The 23,766-nt window shown below is 42.6% G+C and overlaps 1 protein-coding gene across 2 annotated transcripts in view; it reads right to left on the bottom strand.

Annotated features, from left to right (window-relative positions):
• MSH2 (mutS homolog 2) overlaps nucleotides 1-23,766 on the bottom strand; it is a 139,247-nt gene that overhangs the window by 67,448 nt on the left and 48,033 nt on the right. For both annotated transcript variants that reach the window (XM_032771734.2, XM_032771733.2), the window contains exons 7-8: nucleotides 11,403-11,602; nucleotides 1,387-1,496 (exon numbers count right to left, since the gene is read on the bottom strand). In XM_032771734.2, the coding sequence (XP_032627625.1) occupies nucleotides 1,387-1,496; nucleotides 11,403-11,602 (310 nt within the window). The remainder of the gene's footprint in view (nucleotides 1-1,386; nucleotides 1,497-11,402; nucleotides 11,603-23,766) is intronic.

Below are 23,766 nucleotides of genomic sequence, written 5' to 3'. Positions count from 1 at the left end.
GACTGTAGCAACCTCAAATATGACTGCCTTGTGACATTCTATACCTTGGGGGAGTATACTGTAACCCCCCATATTCCTCATTTTCATATAATTCTGATCTCACATATAAAGCATGCCTTGTAAGGTATCAGGGAAAAGGTTATGATCTGCTGAAAGTCATTTCTCTATTGATATACATACATCATTAATGCATACAAAGTTATAAGAATTGTGTAGTATGGTTGTCACTAAAGCATGCTGTAAGTTGGGGAATCAGCCAGATATTAGCTTCCCAGAGGCAACAGCAAGGAAAGTAACCAACACCCAGGTGAAGTGTCTCATAGACTCATAGATTTTAAGGTCAAAAGGGACCACTATGATTGTCTAGTCTGACCTCCTGCACAACACAGGCCACAGAATCTCACCCACTCACTCCTGTAATAAACCCTTAACCTATGTCTGAGCTACTGAAGTCCTTAAATTGAAGTCCTCCCAGCAGCACGAGGAAGATCAGGCTCACCTCCACCTCCAGGAGCTTCCTCCGGCTGCTGCCTTCAGAGCCCAGCTCTGGCTGATAGGAGCACAGAAGTGAGGGTGGCAAGCCTGCGGCCCTCCACATACACAACAGCCTTGCAATGCCCCCACAACCCCCTTTTTGGATCAGTACCTCCCTCCCCTGGTTACATCTGAAAATGTGAAATTGACTAATTTTCATATCCTATGGCCATGAAATTGATCAGAATGGACCACGAATTTGGTAGGGCCCTACTCATCCCTTTTGAATTTAAAACAGTCAATGTCTTGTATTGCAATGATTCTCTCTGAGCCAAGGACAACTGGATAGAACTCCCTTCAGAGTCCAAGATCCTCTAGATGAGTGGCTGCACAGTACAGCTGGTGCAAAAATTACTGTAAAAAATATTTATTGAAATGTTGACAATTTTCAACCAATTGTAGGGCAGAGTAACACTGAGACTTCAATCCTCTCTAGGGCTGAATGCACTCTTTTGCTCACTGGGGCCTTGGGAGACTGGCTGGATCTATGAATCTAACTGGCTTTGTGGCATTATCAGAAAACTAACCCTAGGCACCGAGCCTGCTTTCCATCCTTTTCAAGTCACCTGTGTAACCACCTTGTAACTCAGATTTAAATCTAACAGTTTGTCTAAAACTATCCTATGCATTCTCATATGTCATTCTGCTCCCCAGATATCAGAATCCAAACTCAAAAAATAACTCATTTATACTCAATAGACTACTCTAATACCGGTCTAATTATAGCAACTTAAGTGTTCTGTAGCAATAAAATATTTGTGTAGATTACACATTAAATATCTTAATACAAGAGTGAACCACACCAGTACAGGCCAGCAAGATGCTTCATACTTTAAAGAAACTATCCCATACCTTGTTCATGTCTAAAGTTGTTTCTATCATTTCCTGAAACTTGGAGAAGTCAGAGTTGAGATCATTAAGAGGCATTACAAATACTGCTAGCAATAACATCTGATGCGCTCCTGTCAAAGAAAAAAAAATGTGATAGTCATTATTTCTCTAAATATTCAGTTGAACTTACCAGCCTGAAGCAAAATAGCACCAGTATAAAACTAATGAGTTGTCAGTTTTCACTAAGATGTGACAATAGTTATTTCACAGACTGCACTTACTTCAGAAATTCTTCCTATTTTTAGTTAATCTACATCACTCCAAGGATGGAGACTAACCATTTGCACTCTCACTAGAGCAGTGGTTCTCAACCCACGACCCACTTGTGGCCCAATCAGCACATAGCTGCGGCAACATCCTCAGGGCCATACAGATAGTATATATATTGTGCGGATGTGGCCCATGTAACAGACAGCTCCATATGTGGCCCACAATGGTAAATAGGTTGAGAACCTCTCCTCTAGAGGTACCGTGAATAAACTGCATTGTTACCTATACTATGCAGCACTCAAAGTGAACATAAGCTATCTGAATACAACCCAATGTTGCTGGGGGAAGTAGAAATTTCAAAACTGCTTTCGCTGAGATTTTAACCTCTAGAGTTGAGAATTTTTAAGATGTATTAATTGAAATTATTTGAAAAATTCTATTATCTTTGCCCCATGTGAACTGTTTGTATTAAAAATAAAATTTCACAAGTTAGGAAGCTTCCAACACTACAAGCTGTAACTCAGACGTTGGGCATCACTGAGACACACTGTTAAAATATCTCTTCTTCACCAGTCTGCATCAGATCTTTACATCTGCTAATATTAATTTTGAATGGGAAGCCAATTCATTAAACATTAAAAAAACTGAATTGTAAAACGTATCTATTTTTCTATATGCATGTCCTGTATATATGATCTAACAGTGAATACAACAGTCATAAGAACAGATTCTACATCTCACACAAAAGCGCATAGAATTTTAAACACATGAAACAATCCACAAGCAATGAAACACAAAAAGAGATAAGACTCCAGATTTATTGTTAGCACTTGCAGACATTTATAGTTCTATGAAACAGCATGTTTTCTGAGCTGCAACTGTGAGCCTATACAATAGCCAACTGCAGACACTTCATATCAGTAAATAAATGTTTACATTTTTCAACCATGAGATACAATTTAATGACAGCAGCTAAAGATACATCAGTATTACTAATAATATGAATTATCATAGACTTCTTCAAAATGAATCAGAGGCTGTAACATTGCAGAACATGATTCAGTATAGAATTCTGAGGTTTTCTTCAAAACAATCTACACCTTTCATGTTCACAAGTAACCTCAATGCATTAACAGGCAAAGATAGTACTACACTTCTACCCCGATATAATGTGGTCCTTGGGAGACAAAAAAATCTCACCGCATTATAGGTGAGACCGCATTATATCAAGGCTTTGCCCCCCCCCATTCCTTGTTCCCTGACCACCTCCTCCAGAGACCCCCCTCCCTAACCACCCGAAGGACCTCACTCCCTACCCAATCCCCCTGTCCCCTGACTGCTCTGACCTGTATCCACCCCCCACCCCACCCCGACAGGCACTCACGGGCAGCGGCGGGAAGCAGAGCAGCATGGCCCCAGTCTGCTCCACCCTGCCAGTTCCCAGCCCTGGTGCTCCACTTCCCGCCGTCGATGAGTGCGGGGAGGTTGGGGAAAGGATGCCCCCTCCCCCACACTCACCTGCAGCAGGAAGCGGAGCGACGTCGCCCCAGCCCGCTCCGCCTTCCTTGCTCTGGCCTCAGCCGTGTCGCTGGGGGGCAGCTGGAGAAAGGTCCTGCACACACCTGCCCAGCTGGAAGTGGAGCACCACGGCTGGGAGCTGGCGGAGTGGAGCTATCTGGGGCTGGGCTGCTCTGCTTCCCACCGCCGGTGAGTGCGAGGAGTTTGGGGAAAGGAAGCCCCCCCACACTCACCAACGGCGGGAAGCAGAGTGCGGCGGCCCCAGCCTGCTCCACTCTGTCAGCTCCCAGCTGCAGCGTTCCACTTCCTGCTGTCAGTGAGTGCGGGGAGGTTGGGGAAAGGACACCCCCCCGTACTCACCTGCGGTGGGAAGCGGAGCACGGCAATTGGGAGCTGGTGGAGTGGAGCAGGCTGGGGCTGGGCTGCTCCGCTTCCGCCGCTGCTGGTGAGTGTGGGGGAGGATCCCTTCCCCCAAGCCCTCTCCTTCGAGTGACATGGCTAAGGCCAGGGTGAGGGAAGCTGAGCGGGCTGCTCCTGGCCCCCTGCTAATCCCCCAGGCCACTCTGGGACTGCTGGGTCCCCAAAAGTGCTCTCCGACAGCTCCTGCCCCCCAGACCCTGGGGGAGGAGTCTCTGACTGCCCTCGAGACCCTCTGCCCCTTATCAAACCCCTTGGCCCCGGCCTGGTCCAGCACCCTCAAGACGCTGCTCAAAACAGCGTGTCAGAGCTTTACCGTGTTATATGCGAACCCGCGTTACACCAGGGTAGAGGTGTATATACTGGCTATTACCAGAACTTCCATTTCCTTATCAACCTATTCAAAGAAACCCTAGTCTCTTCCCCTCCATTTCACTTTCACACTCATGCCTCACCTCACCAGTATGAACCACTGAGAAGTAACTGACTACTGCCCTAAATGGTCTACGTCTAGGATATGTTTATCCACAATCATCCCACCCCTATAATAGTACTGCAGTTGCCAACATCTGAAACTTGGCTGGAACACCCTCCATTTGAAAAGGGTGGGTTACTGGCTCTGTTTTGATGCCCTCTCAATTTGAGAATCTGGATCCTCCCCCAGTTTTTTAGGCATGAACCACAACCCATCTTTTTGTCCTCAGGTATCAGGAGAAGTAAATTATTTCATTTCCATAAAACCCAACACCACTCTCCCATCTCCTGATTTCTTTGGAACCATACTGGGGGGAAGAAACATATACACTTCCTCAGTGTCTCTCTTCTGGTTTGTACACTCCAGATCCCATTAGGTGTTGAACAGCTTTTAGCATAATGGAGTGCACCTAAGGATTTACTGATTTTGTGTACTGAATTGTATTTGATCCATGACTTGGAGACCTCCCTGGGAATTGTCTACAGAAATTATCTTCAGGACTTGCCTGTGGGAGTGGTAAACTGAAGTTCCCCTTTTAATTCCCCTCCCTCCCCTAAACTGGCGCACGGTGCAGAACAGCAGCAGCAGCTCACATCCAATTAGGAAAAACGGCAGCATGTTCTCTGCACCTACTTCTGCCTATAACAGTGGCATGAACCGAGATAGTACGCAGTGTCTTGATGTCCTCCAATCCCTGTTTGTTCTGCCTCCATGCATCTCCAGTGCTCAGTAGAGAAGGACTTGTAAAGGGAAAGCTACGATAGTCAGGCTCCTCAACCTGCAAGGGAACTTTTCTTAAAAGTTACTATTCCAAAAATATTCTCAGGGCCCAAAAGACTGCTGGACTTTAGCATCACAAAGCACATGCTGAATCAGGAAGGTGGACATCAGCAAAGTTCTCACCATTTTCTGTTAACTTAATGAGCTCTGCAGACCTTCATGCTTAAAATGTCAAAAGTTTAAATTGTCTAGGTTTCAAACTGCTAGAAAGTCATCCTAACCTTTTTCACAAATTGTTATTTAATAATGCACAAGTCTTTGAAGCAGTAGTAAATATTTGCTTCTTATATTTCATTCAACCTTTTTTTTTTTTTTAAAAGGAGTTACACAAGGTGTAATCTAGGTGCTAAGTAGTGTTTAACCTCTTATTTTTTATTTTATTTTTTTTTAAGACACTCCCTCAGCCCAGGCCAGCAAAGGCTAAAAAATGCAATAGCTAGGGGACGAGAGAGTTCAGGAGATCACTATCAGCATTATAGAGCCTTTCAATCCTAAATCATAAACTCCATTCTATCTCAAGTGCATTGTGACCTGTCATTTCCATCTGAAGGCTATTTAATAGGCTAAGCAAAATAAGTTGTTGGTCTCAGTGCACAGATGGCTACATCAAGTACCATCACTGACAACTCTCACTGGCAGGTCAAGAATAGAATGGGTTCAGAGATTAAGCTATTCTGCTTTCAATCTTAGCAAGTTTCATAACTGACAGAGAGAAAGCTGGGTTTTTTTGTTCTCCTTTTCTCTTCTGCACTTATTTTTGCTTGGCTTTTGATTAAAAAAAATTGATTTGATATCAGTTCCTGAGTAAAAGATTAAATCCTTTCACCAGCAGATTGCTGAGGTTGCAGAAATGGAAGACAGTCATTTACAATCTAACTAGTCTCTGCAAAACAACTTTGAAGAACAATGCAAGGGAGCACAGAGAAAAGATAGTGTGCAACTATTTTAGGTGGGGAGTTTGAAATCGTGGATTTATGGGATATTGCAAAGTCACACATTCCAGTCCATCCACAGTATGACTAATATGGAGGCAATTCCGTTTCTCATTCCCAAGAACTGAAGAAACATGAATTGTGATTTTTTATTTATTTTTAAAGAGAAAAACTTGGAAGACAAGCCTGAACTAAATTTGGAAAAATAGGATGCAATAAGGAGGTGGCACAGGGATTAGATAAAGAGAGTCAAATAATTTCTCTTCTCTAAAAATGGACTCATCAGTTTTTCATGCTCTGATTAACAGAGCAGGGACACATACAGTGCCATAATCTCAGATATACCTGAATAATTGACAAATTATCATAATTAATTTAAGTAGAAGTAAAAATTCACCTTCTTTAAAAGAAAGAAGAAAGTTTAATGATGCAACTTAAATAATGAATTTAGATGAGCATGTTTTTCAAAAGTCTAAAGGCAAAATACGTAAATTCACAATAAAGTCAAATTTAAGATTAAGAAAATACGGGATTTCTTTTGCATATTAATCATATCAAAACAGATACTTTTAAAATTAGTTTAAATGAAAATTTATTTTCATTCTAGTTTCATTACTTAAATCTACGGCATGGTGATACAAGGCTTAAGACACAGTGAACATTAAAAGCAGCAAAGAATCCTGTGGCACCTTATAGACTAACAGACGTTTTGGAGCATGAGCTTTTGTGGGTGAATACTCACTTCATCAGATGCATGTAGTGGAAATTTCCAGGGGCAGGTATACATATGCAAGCAAGCTAGAGATAATGAAGTTAGTTCAATCAGGGAGGATGAGGCCCTGTTCTAGCCCTGTTCTCCTCCAAGGGAGGAGAAACTGGTTTTGTAGTTGGTAAACCATTCGGTCTTTGTTTAATCCTGAGCTGATGGTGTCAAATTTGCAGATGAACTGAAGCTCAGCAGTTTCTCTTTGGAGTCTGGTCCTGAAGTTTTTTTGCCGACACCCTGCTTTACATCTTCCAGGGAAAAGTAGTCACTGATGCCATCTTAATGGTATGGTTGATATACTTCCCAAGAACCATTAATCAGGAAACAAAGTCCTGAAATGTGTCAGATTCTCAAACTTACCAGAAAACTTTTTGACATTCCATCTCGCAATGAGTTAAAAGCTCTTCCAGTCTCAATAAACAAACAAACAGATAGGAAAATAATCAGATCAAGACTGAATTACATCATCATAACAGAATTGCACTATCCGCAAATCATCATGGTAATGTTATGTTATTACAAACTCGTTTAAGTATCTCCTAAAATTTGGTAAAAGCAGTTACTTTCATACACATATTACTTGGAGAATAGCAGCTCAGATGCTCTTTTTGGTTGCTTATTTTATTAAATGAGATAGTCAAGCTAATTAAAGGAACTCCTAGGATAGACCTGCTTTCTCTCAACTGTTTAAGATAAACTGAGGCCACGTCTACACTACAGGCGATTATCGAATTAGCTAAAATCGGTTTTATAAAACTGATATTATAAATTCGATTTCTGCGGCCACACTAGGCACGTAATTCGGCATTGTGCGTCCATGGTCCGAGGCTAACGTCGATTTCTGAAGCGTTGCATTGTGGGTAGCTCTTCCGTAGCTACCATAATTCCCGCAGCTCCCCCGCCCCTTGGATTCTGGTTGAATCATTATTGTCGGGCGTGTTCTGGGTAAATGTCGTCAGTCATTCATTCCTCTGGGAAAACATCAGCTGACAATCCTTTTGCGCCGTTTTTCCTGGATTGCCCTGGCAGACGCCATAGCACAGCAACCATGGAGCCCGTTCAACACTTTTTTTCCAGCACCGATATGTGTACTGGATGCGCGGACAGAGAGGCGATACTCCAGCGCTACACGCAGCATTCACTTGCTTTTGCAATGACAGCAGAGATGGTTACCTGTGTTCTGTACCGTCTACTGCCGGAGAAAACTGGCATGAGATGACTGTTATCTCTCCTCCTCTGTACTGTCCGCTGCTATCATGAGTGCCCCTGGCTGAAATCGGCTGGGGGTGCAACGCCAAAAGCAAATTGGGATGACTCACTGGACTGAGTCAATCCTCCCTTATGGTTTCTAAAAATTGAGGCAGTCCTGCCTAGATAAGGGGCAAGTGTATTAGAGAACCAGTGTATCAAAGCACAGCTGCTCCGTGTCAGTATTCACAGGGGGTGCCCCTGCAACAACCCACCGCGTGCTTCCCTCTCTCCACCCTTCCTGGGATACCGTGCAGTGTCCTGCCCATTTGTGTCATTAAGTAATAAAGAATGCAGGAATAAGAAACACCTGAGTGTTTAGTGACATAAAATGAGGGGATGCAGCCTCCCAGCGCGACGATAGTCCAGGCAGGACATTAAGCAGGGTGGGGAGAGGGCCCCGCATGCTGCTGCTATGACAGTCCAGGCAGTAGAGAATCTTTCTTTACACAGGAAGGCAGGGGGCTGAAGCCCCCAGTTGCTATGATGAAGCTGGTTATAGCTGTTCTCTCTATCTACTGGGGAGTAACCAGCATTTGGCCTCGATGTAACATGTTAGATATTCATGAGAATGGTTACTAGTCCTATTGCACCGTCTACCACTGGGGAGGGGAGAGGAGCGGATACTGCTCTTCACTGCTGCCATCGCGTCTACCAGCAGCATTCAGTACACATAGGGTGACATTGAAAGTAGTCAAGAAATGATTCTTTCCCTTTTCTTTCACGGTGGGGGGGGTGGAGAAACTGAGGAGCTGTTCCCTGAAAACGCCAGACACTGTGTTTGAACCTACAGACATGGGGGCTCAGCCAAGAATGCAAATGCTTTTCAGAGACTGCTGTGGACTGTGGATAGCTGGAGTCCTCAGTACCCCCTCCATCCATGAGCGTCCATTGAGTCTCTGGCTTCCCGTTACGCTTGTCACGCAGCGCTGTGTATCCTGGAGATTTTTTTTCAAATGCTTTGGCATTTCGTGTTCTGTAACGGAGCTCTGATACAACAGTTTGTCTCACCATACAGCAATCAGATCTAGTATCTCCGTATGGTCCAAGCTGGAGTCTTTTTGGATTTGAGACTGCATCGCCACCCGTGCTGATCAGAGCTCCACGCTGGGCAAACAGGAAATGTAATTCAAAAGTTCGCGGGCTTTTCCATTTACCTGCTCGCTGCATCCGAGTTTCAGACTGCTGTCCAGGCAGTCAGTGGTGCACTGTGGGATACCCGCCGGAGGCCAATAACGTTGATTTCCGTCCACACTAACTGTAATCGATATGTTAATACGAATTTAGCGCTACTCCTCTCGTTGGGGAGGAGTACAGAAATCGATTTAAAGAGCCCTTTATATCGATATAAAGGGCGTTGTAGTGTGGACGGGTACAGCGTTAAATCGATTTAACGCTCTTTAAATCGATTTAAACGCGTAGTGTAGACCAGGCCTAAGATAGGACTCACAACTGATTTGTGGAATAATATATGGTGGTCTTAATTTACCTAGAGAAGGATGTCCTCACCAGGGCAGACCCACTCAAAGATGTAATCTCTGTTGAAAGTTCTCTACAGAGACATACAGGAGAGACTGTAACTCTTCTGGAACCACTGTTTATCGCTTGCTTGTGTTTTGATTTTATTGTTTTCTTTATAAAAACACTCAGTTAATAATTTTGAGCATTTTACTTGTCTTAGTCATGGTCTCATAAGGCATGGTAAGAACCCCATGAAATTAAAATAGTTGGGGCCACATCCCTTAACTGGCATCAAGAGAGGCAATTAAGATTTGGCCTACTATTTCTCCTTTTTCCAGACTACAGATTTTAAGTAATTTGGGGTATAAAATTACTTGGTGTTCAGCATTTCTGAAAAACAAAACACCTCTTTCACCTCTATATGCATAAATATACATATTACAAGGACTTTACCACCATTTTGTAAAGCCTTGCTCTGTAACAAAGACATTTTTGGTGAGATTCTGAGCCAAAACCTACCTTTTTGGCTATGTAAATATATTTATTTTCCTAAAGGAAAAAATATCTGCTTTCAATATGATCAGGCAGAGACTTAATATGGTGGCCTATATAATCAAAGTTTAATTTGTAATAGCAATATGGATTTTCTATGACATACAGAGGTTTACAATGGATTACATTTTACATTGCATGCTAGGCTCCTATCTGGAAGCCCATTTTCCATATAATTGTGACAATATACCTTATTTTATGGTATTCGCCTTCCCTTTTCACACAGTACTACAATTTATCAAGAAAGAGAAACCAATTTTTGTTTATGAGTACTGAACATCTTCAGCTAAAATCAGATAGAAATACCCAATTTCATTTTTCTCTTATTCATTATGCCCTATAGCAGCCACATTTTCTGCCTCAAGTAATACAAAATTCCATTCTAATAAAAATCAGAGACTAACTACCTCACTAATTTTTAACAGAAAGCAAAAAAAAAAAAAAAAAAAAAAAAGTGTGGCCAGTTATTCCACTAACATTTTCAGTTTCTGGGAAGCTTATTTTTGGATTTAAACCCAGATTATTAAAGAGTTACTGCATTCTACAATTAACATATTTCCTTCAAATAAAGTCAACAATAAATTAAGTATAGTGTTACTTTCAAACAGGGTGAATAAAAACCAATGATTTTTAAAAACAATCAATTTTTTAAAAATTTACATCAGATTTTTTTGATAAAATGTATTTTGAGGAAAAACCTATCTCATCATGGAATAGGGATTATAAATTCTAATTCTATAGCATGAGACAACATATTCATGTAATGTTTAAGAAAAGTTTTGTAAATAAGTTCCAATAGTTCATGGATCAGAGACCCCAATCTTATGGGGTTCCACGGGCTTCTGTATAGATTATTTAGGTTAATCTTTCTATCTACGCAATGGGACTCAGTGCTCAGTCTATAAGATACCATCAGATATGCTTAGTTTTGCAGTTCTCAAACTGGATTTGTCTCTCCAGAGATAACATGTCTGTTAAGAGCAAAAATGTGATTAGATAGATAGATAGCAGACATCAACCCTATTGTCCCTCTGCAACTGTGTGGGCTACATCCCGCAGCTCCCATTGACTGGAAACGGCAAACCGCGGCCACAGGGAGCTGAGGGGCTCCATGCCTGCGGACGCGTCAGGTAAATAAAATGACAATATATTAGATATTCAGTTCAATAATTCCATAGAGTTTAAAATCACCACACTTTGGTGTAGATGTTCACTTTTTTACCGAAAATATTCGGCTCATGAACGAGTATATATGGTACATTCTTTTATTTATTTTTATATTTCGAGAGAGAATTCTAAAGACAGACTGGTTTATGGGATATTTCTCTCTAGCAGACAAGATTGAACTTTCCATCTTGGCTACCTATCAGTTAAGTGTTTTTCCAAAAATGATACTACATGATTTGAGACATTTTATTTTCTATTCACTTGCTAAATTCATCTGAAAAGTATCTCTGATGTTCTAGAACACCACACTTCAAGTTCCCTTTCAGTTTTACTCTCTTCATCAACACAGACTACCATAGTCATCTTCTGAAATCCATTCTCTACTTCTTGCCAATATCAATATGTCACAAGACATAAAACATTTAAAATAGAGGGGCAGGAGGCATGTTACCTTCATGTTTTTCCAGTGCCTGTACAACATTAGGCAGTTGGTTAATAGCTTGATACATTCGGTAACTGTCCTGCAGGGTTGCTACTTGTCTTTGAAATTTCTTGGCTAGCCGGTTGAGATCTGGAAAACGACGTAGAAGCTCTTCTTGAAGGCACTGCCGTAGCTCTGTGTCTACCACAAAGGCCTCAACCAAATTTAACCTACATAAAAGATCAAAAGAAGAATTATTGCAAATAGGCAAGTCTTTGTTATTGGTAGATCATAATGGAAAGCTTTACTGAACTGCAAAACTGGAAGTGCAGAAGGCCCTTTTAGTTTAGTTGCACCCAATATCAACACACTTTTGGTGGCGGAAGAACTAGTGAAATTATGACATTACATAAAACAAGGCTAAGTCTACACTACAAAATTAGGTCGATTTTCATAGAAGTCGATTTTTAGAAATCGATTTTATATAGTCGATTGCGTATGTCCACACTCAGAGCATTAAGTCGGTGGAATGCATCCTCACTACCATGCCTAGCATCAACTTACAGAGCGGTACACTGTGGGTAGCTATCCCACAGTTCCTGCAGTGTCTGCTGCCCACTGGAATTGTGGGGTAAGTTCCCAATGCCTGATAGGACAAAAAACATTGTTGCAAGTGGTTTGGGGTACATTTCATCAGTCGCCTCTCCCTCTGTGAAAGCAACAGCAGACAATCGTTTTGCGCCAGACATCAGGGCGATCAGAAGAGCAGCTCCAACAGATGTTTCATCATCCTGTCTGTTTGCTCCCCCAAGAGACGCTTCATCATGTCCTTTCCTGGCCTCTGCCACTGAATGTCTCCATGCATTAAGCTGTGCCCTATCAATGCGAGAGGACTGCATGAGTTTAGAAAACATGTCATCGCAAGTGTGTTTTTTCGCCTTCTAATCTGCAATAGCCTCAGGGACAGAGATGATAGGGGGAAGAGTAGAAACATTCTACACTCTACGATTCTGGGGGGACTGAATGGTCACTTGTGCTGCTGAGTTTGCCACACTGACCAAACAGGAAATGAAATTCAAAAGTTCCTGGAGCTTTTCCTGTGTACCTGGCTAGTGCATCAGAATTCAAAGCGCTCTCCAGAGCGGTCACAATGGAGCACTCTAGGATAGCTCCTGGAGGTCAATACCATCAATTTTCATCCTCACTACCCCAAATTCAACCCAGCAAAGTCAATTTTAGTGCTACTCCCCTCGCCAAGGAGTACAGAAGTCGATTTTAAGAGCCCGTTAGGTCGACGGAACAGAGTTGGTTGTCTGGACGCATTCATTTTTAAATTGACCTCCCGTGGCTAAATTCGACCAAACACAGTGGTGTAGACCAGGCTAAACAAGTGAGGTGTTTTTTTTAGTCAAAACTACATAAAAGGTTTTTTACAAGGAGGAGGGAGAAAAATTGTCTCATTAACCTCTGACAATCAGCAATCGGCTTAAATTGCAGCAAGGGCAGTTTAGGTTGGACATCAGGAAAAACTTCCTAACTGTCAGAGTGGTTAAGAACTAAAATAAATTGCCCATGGAGATTGTGGAATCTCCATCATTGGATATTTTTAAGAGCAGGTTAGACAAATACCTATCAGGGATGGTCTAGATAATACTTAGTCCTGCCATGAGTGAAAGGGACTGGACTAGATGAACTCTCATGGTCCCTTCCAATCCTACGCTGCTGCGATAAAGGTGAGAAAGCTCACAGGACACCTGAGATAAACCCTTACTCCCACAAAACACAAAAGAAGTCCTCCAGCAAAATTAGGGAAGACAAGATTTGCCATTCCTAACATTTCTAATAAGCAGGAAAAAAGCCACTTTGAACACAAAACAAAACTTAAGCCTTCTTTACAAAACAAAGCAGCAAAACAAGGACACAATCCCCTTTTTGGAAAATCCTTTTCAGTTCAATTAAGATGTATAGCAACTGGAAGATAATTACTAACTTCACCTTTGTATTTTAATTACTCAATCAACATTATTTACTTTCCCAAATTACTATCCACGTTTCAAAGCTTTTACTGAACCTTAATCTACAAAAGTGCTGTTGCTTCCAAGATTTAATTTCATAATTGATTAAATGCATTCACATATAAAGAATTAGTCTGACTGACACTTAAACTTGTCAGTTGGCATGCTGATTTTACAGAGTTGGTTATTGTCACACTAGTTTTCATTTAAAGTGTGACCAATTAAAATGTACTCATACACGACCGTTAGAAAACCAGCAAGGTAACAGTAAGCAGTCTCCATCCTCTTGTATCAGCACAATATCTGGGAACAAGAAAATGAAATTCCAAAAAGCAGCTCCTCTTTTTTTTCCCCATTTTTGAAATTTTGTAAAAATATGTAAAATATTCTTAATGCATTGTAAAGCCAGCAGAGGTTCTGCCATCTTATGACAGGTGATGGAGTACTGGGTTATATTTTTCCACTACACAAGGTAATATAGTAACTCTGAGTTTCTTTTGAGAATAGTTTTTACTGTAGTATTTGTCACTCCATTGGCATCTTTACATATTTTGTATATTCTTGTATTTGCAATGAAAAAAACCTATTTTTCCTCCCTGTACACTGAACTATTCATCGGTCACATTAATAATCTGTTAGGTATAATTCTGTGTTCTAACATGTCTGAGCTATATAACATTTTATTTATACTATGTAGGAGGAGAGAGTTGACCTACTTATAAGGACCCGATATTGAAACATAACGCAGCTGTCCTAGCTTCTTGTTAAATCATATCATCATGAAAGTGGACAGTGACTAGGCTGCACCATTAATACTGCTTTAAGAGGCATGGGGGAGGAAGGAAGGAACAGAACTTTCACTGCACTACAGCTATTGCTTTGCAGGCTTGCAACATACTATAATGGTTTGAATTTCATAATAATAGGTATCTTTGCAGCTAGCAGTATTAGAAATGTCACTTTCTTAAATAAAGCTTAGCTGCTGGGAAAATCTGCTGGGAAATCCAAGATTTAGGGAATATAAGTTTTTATTAGGGCTGTCAATTAATCACAGTTAACGCACGTGATTGACTCAAAAAAAGTAATTGTGATTAATCGCACTGTTAAACAATAGAATACTAACTGAAATTTATTAAATATTTTTGGATGTTTTTCCACATTTTCAAATATATCAATTTCAATTATACACTCTTTAATCTGCATTGTAGTGCTTACTTTATATTACAAATATTTTCACTGTAAAAATGGTAAACAAAATAAATAGTATTTTTCAATTCACTTTATACAAGTACTGTAGTGCAATCTCTATCATGAAAGTGGAATTTACAAATATAGGATTTTTTTGTTACATAACTGCACTCAAAAACAAAACAATGTAAAATTTTAGAGCCTATAACTCCACTCAGTCCTACTTCCTGTTCAACCAATTGCTAAGAGAAACACATTTGTTTACATTTATGGGAGATATTCCTGCCCACTTCTTAATTACAATGTCACCTGAAAGTGAGAAGAGGCATTCACATGACGCTATTTTAGCTGGCGTCACAAGATATTTATGTGCCAGATGAGCTACAGATTCATATGTCTCACATGCTTCAGTCACAACTCCAGAGGACATGCTTCCACGCTGAAGACACTCGTCAAAAAAATAATGCGTTAATTAAATTTGTGACTGAGCTCCTGGGGGGAGAACTGTATGTGTCCTGCTCTGTTTTACCCGCATTCTGCCATATATTTCATGTTATAGCAGTCTCGGATGATGACCCAGCACGTTAGTTTTAAGAACACTTTCACTGCAAAATCTGACAAAATGCAAAGAAGATACCAATGTGAAATTTCTAATGATAGCTACAGCACTAGACCCAAGATTGAAGAATCTGAAATGCTTTCCAAGATCTGAGAGGGATGTGGCATGGAGCATGCTTTCAGAAGTCTTAAAAGAACGACACTCTGATGCAGAAACAGAACCCAAATCACCAAAAAAGAAAATCAGCTTTCTGCTGGTGGCATCTGACTCAGACGATGAAAATGAACATGGATTGGTTTGCACTGCTTTGTACTGTTATTGAGCAGATCCCGTCATCAGCATGGATTCTTATCCTCTGGTATGTTGGTTGAAGCATGAAGGGACATACGAATCTTTAGCACATTTGGCATGTAACTATCTTGTGATGCCTGCTACAACAGTGTCATGAGAACGCCTGTTCTCACTTTCAGGTGACATTGTAAACAAGAAGCAGGCAGCATTATCTCCTGCAAATGTAAACAAACTGGTTTGTCTGAGTGATTGGCTGAACAAGAAGGAGGACTGATTGGACTTGTAGGCTCTAAAGTTTTATGTTGTTATATTGAATGCAGGGCTTTTTGTACATACTTCTACATTTGTCAGTTCAACTTCCATGATACACTATTTGTATTAGGTGAACTGAAAATTACAATTTATTTTGTTTTTTTTTACTGTGCAAATATTTGTAATAAAAAATAAATACAAAGTGAGCACTGTACATTTTGTATTCTGTGTTGTAACTGAAATCAACATAATTGAAAATGTAGCAAATATCCAAAAATATTTAAATAAATGGTATTCTATCATTGTTTAACAGCGTGATTAATTGTGCAATTAATTGCGATTAACTTTTTAAATCACGATTAATTGTGATTAATTTTTTATCTCTTGACAGCCCTAGTTTTTATATTTGAAGATTTCAATGAAAACATTTTTATGGTATATGAAGCGTTCTATCCATATTGTTCCTATAAAGCCAAAGTGTTATCTTGAACCTATTGAACAAAATCAATGAGTCACTTTGAGGAATATATCTTAACCTTCATTTCTATTTCTTGACTCAACTATTACTCTTCATAAATTTAGGTCACTAGACTATAAGTGAGGACACGCTCTTCGATATCCTGGAAAGGGGTGTGTCAGGGGAAGTTGGTAAATATTTTTTTATTGAAAAACAAATGAGTTAATGATATGTTAATCTTCCTCCTCCCTGCCCCCCAAACCAGGTTATTAAAAACTTAAGAACATAGCCAGAGACCATATAACAGGGACTGGCAACCATTGGCACGTGGCCCGCCAGGGTAAGCCTCCTGGCGGGGCGGGCTGGTTTGTTTACATGCTGCGTCCGCAAGTTAGGCTGATCACGGTTCCCACTGGCTGCGGTTCACTGTTCCAGGCCAATGGGGGCTGCGGGAAGTGGCGCAGGCTGAAGGACGTGCTGTCCATGGCTTCTCACAGCCCCCATTGGCCTGGAACGGCCAACCGTGGCTAGTGGGAGCCACAGTCAGCCGAACCTCTGGGCACGGCACGTAAATACACCGACCCAGCCCACCAGGGGACTTACCCTGGCAGGCCAGGGCCGAAGGTTGCCGATACCTGTCGTAGAATATCAGAGTTGGAAGAGATCTCAGGAGGTCATCTAGTCTAACCCCCTGCCCAAAGCAGGACCAATCCCCAATTAAATCACCACAGCCAGAGCTTTGTCAAGCCTGACCTTAAAAACCTCTAAGGAAGGAGATTCCACTACCTCCCTAGGTAACCCATTCCAGTGCTTCACCACCTCCTAGTGAAAAAGTTTTTCCTAATATCCAACCTAAACTTTCCCCACTGCAACTTGAGACCATTACTCCTTGTTTTGTCATCTGCTACCATTGAGAACAGTCTAGATCCATTCTCTTTGGAACCTTCTTTCAGGTAGTTGAAAGCAGCTATCCAATCCCCCCTCATTCTTCTCTTTTGCGGACTAAATAATCCCAGTTCCCTCAGCCTGTCCTCATAAGTCATGTGCTCCAGACCCCTAATCATTTTGGTTGCCCTCTGCTGGACTCTTTCCAATTTTTCCATATCCTTCTTGTAACTGGGGGCCCAAAACTGGACACTACTCCAGATGAGGCCTTACCAGTGCCAAATGGAGGGGAATGATCACATCCCTCGATCTGCTGGCAATGCTCCTACTTATACAGCCCAAAATGCCATTAGCCTTCTTGGCCACAAGGACACACTGTTGACTCATATCCAACTTCTCCTTCACTGTAACCCCTAGGTCCTTTTCTGAAGAACTGATGACTCGCCACTTGGTCCCTAGTCTGTAGCAGTGCATGGGATTCTTCCATCCTAAGTGCAGGACTCTGCACTTGTCCTTGTTGAACCTCAACAGATTTCTTTTGGCCCAATCCTCTAATTTGTCTATGTCCCTGTGTATCCTATCCCTACCCTCCAGTGTATCTACCACTCCTCCCATTTTAGTGTCATTTGCAAACTTGCTGAGGGTGCAGTCCATGCTATCCTCTAGATGATGAATGAAGATATTGAACAAAACTGGCCCCAGTAGCAACCCTCAGGACACTCCGCTTGATACCAGTTGCCAACTAGACATGGAGCCATTGATCACTACCCGTTGAGCCCTATGATCTAGCCAGCTGTCTATCCATCTTATAGTCCATTCATCCAGCCCATACTACTTTAATTGCTGACAAGAATACGGTGGGAGACCGTATCAAAAGTCTTGCTAAAGTAAAGGAACAACATGTCCACTGCTTTTCCCTCATCCACAGAGCCAGTTAACTCATCATAGAAGGCAATTAAGTTAGTCAGATATGACTTGCCCTTGATGAATCCATGCTGACTGTTCCTGATTACTTTCCTCTCCTGTAAGTGCTTCAAAATTAATTCCTTGAGGACCTGCTTCATGATTTTTCCAGGGACTGAGATGAGGCTGACTGGCCTGTAGTTCCTCAGATCCTCCTCCTTTCCTTTTTTAAAGATGGGCACTACATTAGCCTTTTTCCAGTCATCCAGGACCTTCCCCGATAGCCATGAGTTTTCAAAGATAATGGCCAATGGCTCTGCAATCACATGCGCCAGCTCCTTTAGCACCCTCGGATGCAGTCCATCCGGCCCCATGGACTTGTGCCCGTACAGCTTTTCCAAATAGCCCTGAACCACTTCTTTCTCCACAGAGGGCTGGTCACCTCCTCCCCATGCTGTGCTGCCCAGTGCAGTAGTCTGGGAGCTGACCTTGTTCGTGACGACAGAGGCAAAAAAAGCACATATTAGCTTCTTTTACATCCTCTGTCACTAGGTTGCCTCTCCCATTCATTAACGGGATCACACTTTCCCTGATGTTATTCTTATTGATAATATACCTGTAGAAACCCTTCTTGTTACTCTTAACATCCCTTGCTAGTAGCAACTCCAATTGTGATTTGGGCTTCCTGATTTCACTCCTGCATGTCTGAGCAACATTTTTATACTCCTTCCTCGTCATTTGTCCAATCTTCCCCTTCTTGTAAGCTGCTTTTTTGTGTTTTAAGACCAGCAAGGATTTCACTGTTAAGCCAAGCTGATCGTCTACCATATTTACTATTCTTTCTACATATTGGGATGGTTTGTTCCTGCAACCTCAATAAGGATTCTTAAAATACAGCCAGCTGTCCTGGACTGGGGGGGAGGGATAGCTCAGTAGTTTGAGCATTGGCCTGCTAAACCCAGGGTTGTGAATTCAATCTTTGAGGGAGCCATTTAGGGATCTAGGGCAAAAGTCTGTCTGGGGATCAGTCCTGCTTTGAGCAGGGGGTTGGAGTAGATGATCTCCCGAGGTCCCTTCCAACCCTGATAGTCCTTTCCCCTTCATGTTATTTGTCTCAGGGGATCATGCCCATCAGTTCCCTGAGGGAGTCAAAGTCTGCTTTTCTGAAGTCCAGGGTCCATATTTTGCTACTCTCCTTTCCTCCTTTTGTCAAGATCCTGAACTCAACCATCTCATGGTCACTGCCTCCCAGGGTCCCAGAGATTGTGAGAAGTAGACTGGGAGCCATTAAGGTCTCTCTGTTAAATCTACGTCACTACTCTAAGAATTAACCTGACTTGCTATAATGACAAAGTTTGAGTAGACAGAACTCAGAACAAACATTTTCACATGCATTAATTTGGAAGCTGTCAGCTATAGCTTAATGCTGAACTTTTCTTCATAAAAGCCACCATTAAGGACACAAGTGAGAGTATGAGATAGATACACTTATCTGTCCTTTTACAAGAGGTAAAAAATACCTGCTTAAGTCAAAACTGAAAACTAATTTGGTGATGTTTTTATCCTAGTGTCACAAGTGTAAACATGCCCATGTTATAAACCACTACGCAATGCTACATGACTTTTCTCCTACCTGCATTACTATTTGGAACACAGGACACCCCTATGGATCAGACCAAAGGTCCATGTAGTCCAATATCCTGTTCGATAGCACCTGGTACAGATACTGAAGAGCAAAGTGTAAGGACCCCATAGTAGGCAGATCTGCCACTTACATTAGGTCTTATCTTTGTCTCTAGTAGACCTTGATCCCCTACTACTAGTCCCAGGGGGAAGAAGGGATTCCCCATGCTGCTGCCCCAGCCTCTTGGAAAAGCAGGGAAGGGAAATTCTGCCACTGTTACTCCTAATGGGGGCAGGGCCATGGCATGGGGCAGATATGTCTAGGGTCTTGGATTGCCTTAATCTGCTCCTGGGTAAAGATTAAACTGTGCACACCTGAAAAAGTAGCACTGCCCCCACACAAAGATTCCACAGCCAACACCTTTAAGTGAAGATTTCTGGATTTCAATAAAGATCTAAATTTTAAGATAGACTGTTCAAGGGGATGGACATTATTCTGATCCAGATGAGAAAACAGTGTTCAGGCACAATGGGAAAGTAGGACATATTGTCTCTCTGTAAGGGTATGCCTACACTACAAAATTAAATCAACTTAAATTATGTCAGCATAGAGCTGACGCAGTAATTCAGTTGGTTGTGCATGTCCACATTACACTCCTTGTGTCGGTGGTGTGCGTTCTCATTAGCAGTGTCTGCATCGATGCAGAAAGCAGTGCACTGTGGGAAGATATCCCACTGTGCAACTCATCACCATCTAATGCAGGATGTTTTGGGAAGTGTTTGCAATGCCTCATAGGGGGCAGAAAATTCATGCAGGGGTGACTTGGAACATGGCATGAATGACCCATGATGCAGCTTTTCCCCTCCCCTAAGTATCTACATCCCATAATATTTCACGCCTCTCTTCAAAAGCCGACTAAACCCATGCATCTGCCATTTCTAGGCATGGATCCTGCAAAGCTCTACACTACGGTGGTGATCACTAAGAACACAATGCACCTGTCTGATCCTGCAGCATTTCCAGAGCTGCTTTGCAGAATATGACAATTCCTTTCAAGTAGCCTTGCTGGAAGCCATGGAAAGAAACAATTCTCGGTTGGCAATTGCAGAGCAGCTGAACATGGTGGAGTACTGGTTCTGATCCTGAGAAACAAGCACTGACTGGTGGGATCACATTGTGAAGCATCAGAGGGGTAGCCGTGTTAGTCTGGATCTGTGAAAGCAGCAGAGAATCCTGTGGCACCTTAATTTCCACTACCTGCGTCTGACGAAGTGGGTATTCACCCACGAAAGCTCACGCTCCAAAACTTCTGTTAGTCTATAAGGTGCCACAGGATTCTCCATTGTGAAGCATGTTTAGAATAAGGAGCAGTGGCTGCAGAACTTTCAGATGTGCAAGGCCACTTTCCTGGAGCTGTGTGCAGAACTTGCCCCAGCCGTCAAGCGCAGCGGTACCAAAACAAGAGCTGCCCTGATGGTGGAGAAGCGAGTGGTGATTGCTCTGTGGAAGCTCATGACGCCAGACTGTTATCAATCAACTGAATCAATTTGGCATTGGGAAATCCACCATGGGCGTTGCTGTGACCCCAAGTATGCAGAGCCACTAACTGCCTTTTGCTAAGGAGGTCTGTCACTCTGGGCAATGTTCAAGTCATAGTGGACCGTTTTGTTGCAATGGGGTTCCCAACTGCGGTAGGGTGATAGAGGGCATGCATATCCCTATCTTGGCACCAGACCATCTAGTCATAGCGGACATCAACAGAAAGGGCTACTTTTCTATGGTATTGAAAGCACTGGTGGATCACCGGGGACGTTTTCCAGACAAACGCAGGATGGTGCAGGAAGGTACATGACACACACATCTTTAAGAACATGTTCAGAAAGCTACAAGCAGGGACTGACTTTCTGAACCACAAAAATCACCATTGGAAATGTTGAAATGCCAATAATGATCCTGGGAGACCCAGCCTACCCCTTACTCCCATGGCTCATGAAGCCCGACAGTAGCAAGGAGCTCTTCAACATCAGGCTCAGCAGGTGCAGAATGACTGTTGAATGTGCCTTTGTCCATTTGAAAAGGCACTGGCGCAATCTATTCACCAAGTTAGATCTCAGCAAAATATATATATTATAGATATATCCCCATAGTTATGGCTACCTGCTGTGCACGTCATAGTATCTGTGAAGCAAAGGGGGAGAAATTTCCACTGGCATGGAGGGAGGAGGTGGATTGGCTGGCTGCCAATTTTGAGCAGCCAGATACCAGGGCTATAAGAAGAGCTCAACAGGTGAGCTATATGGCTCAGGGAGGCTTTTAATAATAAGCCACAGTTCATTTTCTAAGTTGTGCCTGCCAATGTGTTTTTAGCACGCTGGTCTGAACCTTGCTGTGAGTGCTGTGTAGGTAGTAATATAACCTTGCAAATGCACCTATTGCTATTGACTCAGAATATCACAAACACACCCTTTCTCCCTGTGTTTTGAATAAAAATGAATTCAATTTCCATAAATAGACTTTTAGTACAAATACATGCAAAAACATATGTACAACAGAAAAACTTCACAAATACAAGGGACTGAATGTTCTTTCCCCTTCCAAGTTGATTTTTCTTTTACAAACACATACACACCTTGCCTATCACAGATTAGTGTATGTGTGGCTTTGATTGTCTGTACTCTCTCCCAGGGTGGAGCGGTTGGGATAGGGTACAGAGGGAGGTGAGCTTGAATGTGTTGCGCCTGAAGGTCAGCCACACTCCTCAGCATGTCTGTCTGTTCTTCAGAAGCACTACCATCTCTTGCTGCACATCACACTCCTTCTCCTGAGTTTTTCTTCTGTCCTCAATGTCTCTGTCCAAGACAGTGATCCTCCACACCCTCTGCTCAGTGTCCGCTGCTCCAGAGGCTTGTCATCTCGAGTTCTCTTCTTTCTTCTTATCTGGCTCAGAGACTGCTGCAAGGGCCACATTGTCAAAAGAGACAATGCACAGAGGTGCCATTGTGAGTGCATAGTCAAGATATATGGAAAACTTGCTATATTGAAATCACTCCCTAATCCATGCAAGTTTAAAGCACTACACTTTCACTTCAACCAGGTATTCACAGACTGTGTGGGCTATCCCAGCCATGGTGAGTATGGCCCATGGGGGGGAAGGGGTAAACTGGCACCAGCTGGGGGTGAGGGGGAACAGCCACACGAATACTAGTGTTCGAGGTTCAGGCAACTGAACTGATTTACTGGAACCATTCTCCACAGGCAGCTGTAACTTTAGCTGATCTCACTCCTGAGGGTAATGGAGGCAGAAAGGGAACAGCTGCTGCACATGTCCAGTTAGAGACCAGCTCTGTATGCTGCTAGCCTGTGCACTGCAATGATGCCTGCTGAATTAATTGCACAGTGGCATGGGAAAATGTGGCAGAAATAAGGCTTCCCAGAACCTTTGGCAACGGATTGCTGAGTACCTCCAGGGAAGTCTCCTTAAGATCTCTATGGAGGATTCATGAGACATCATGGTGCTCAAACAAAACATTCCACAGGGCCACCTCTGCCTACTTGAGCCAGGCAATGAGAAGCAGATACCCAGCAGAGGTAGAGTGGCTATTTTACCACCTCTTGTAATAAATAAAAACTAGTAAATGAGAAGATGTGTCTCCGCAATATCAATGCAAAACCACGTACTTACCAGAAGTTCAGTCCCCAGCATCATGCGTGCCCATGCAGAAGTGTTGCAACTAGCTGGACTGCTCCAGGGTTAAAAACAGCTCCTGGCTTGCCATGTCAATGGATCCCCTGGTCTCCTGTCCTGCATGTGTGTCCTCAGGTTTGATTGTGGTGACCCGCGATTCTGACTCCTTCGATGTATCCGCAGAGTTCCTGGGAGTGGTGGTGGGGTCTCCGCAGAGGATAGCACGTTACTCCTTGTAACAGCAGCATGTATGCAGTACCATACCAGAGTGACTGCCTGCCTCCCTGGTCTTCTGGTATGCCTGCTGCGGTGCCTGGGCTTTCATGCTGCACCGCTGTGGGTCCCTCCTGTAACCCTTCCTCCCCATGCCCCAAGCAATCTGCTTGTAGATGTCCACATTTCTATGGCTGGATTTGAAGTGTGCCTGCACAGCCTCTTCTCCCCACAGACCCAGAAGATCCACCACCTCCTGTACACTCCAGGCAGGTTCATGTTTCAAGCTTGTAGCTGGCATGCTTGGCAGTTGCTAGGTGAG

Source organism: Chelonoidis abingdonii, chromosome 3 (assembly GCF_003597395.2).
Source record: "Chelonoidis abingdonii isolate Lonesome George chromosome 3, CheloAbing_2.0, whole genome shotgun sequence".
NCBI lineage: Eukaryota > Metazoa > Chordata > Testudines > Testudinidae > Chelonoidis > Chelonoidis abingdonii.
Note: the sequence above shows the minus strand (reverse complement) of the source record. Positions and strands in the feature narration are given on the sequence as shown.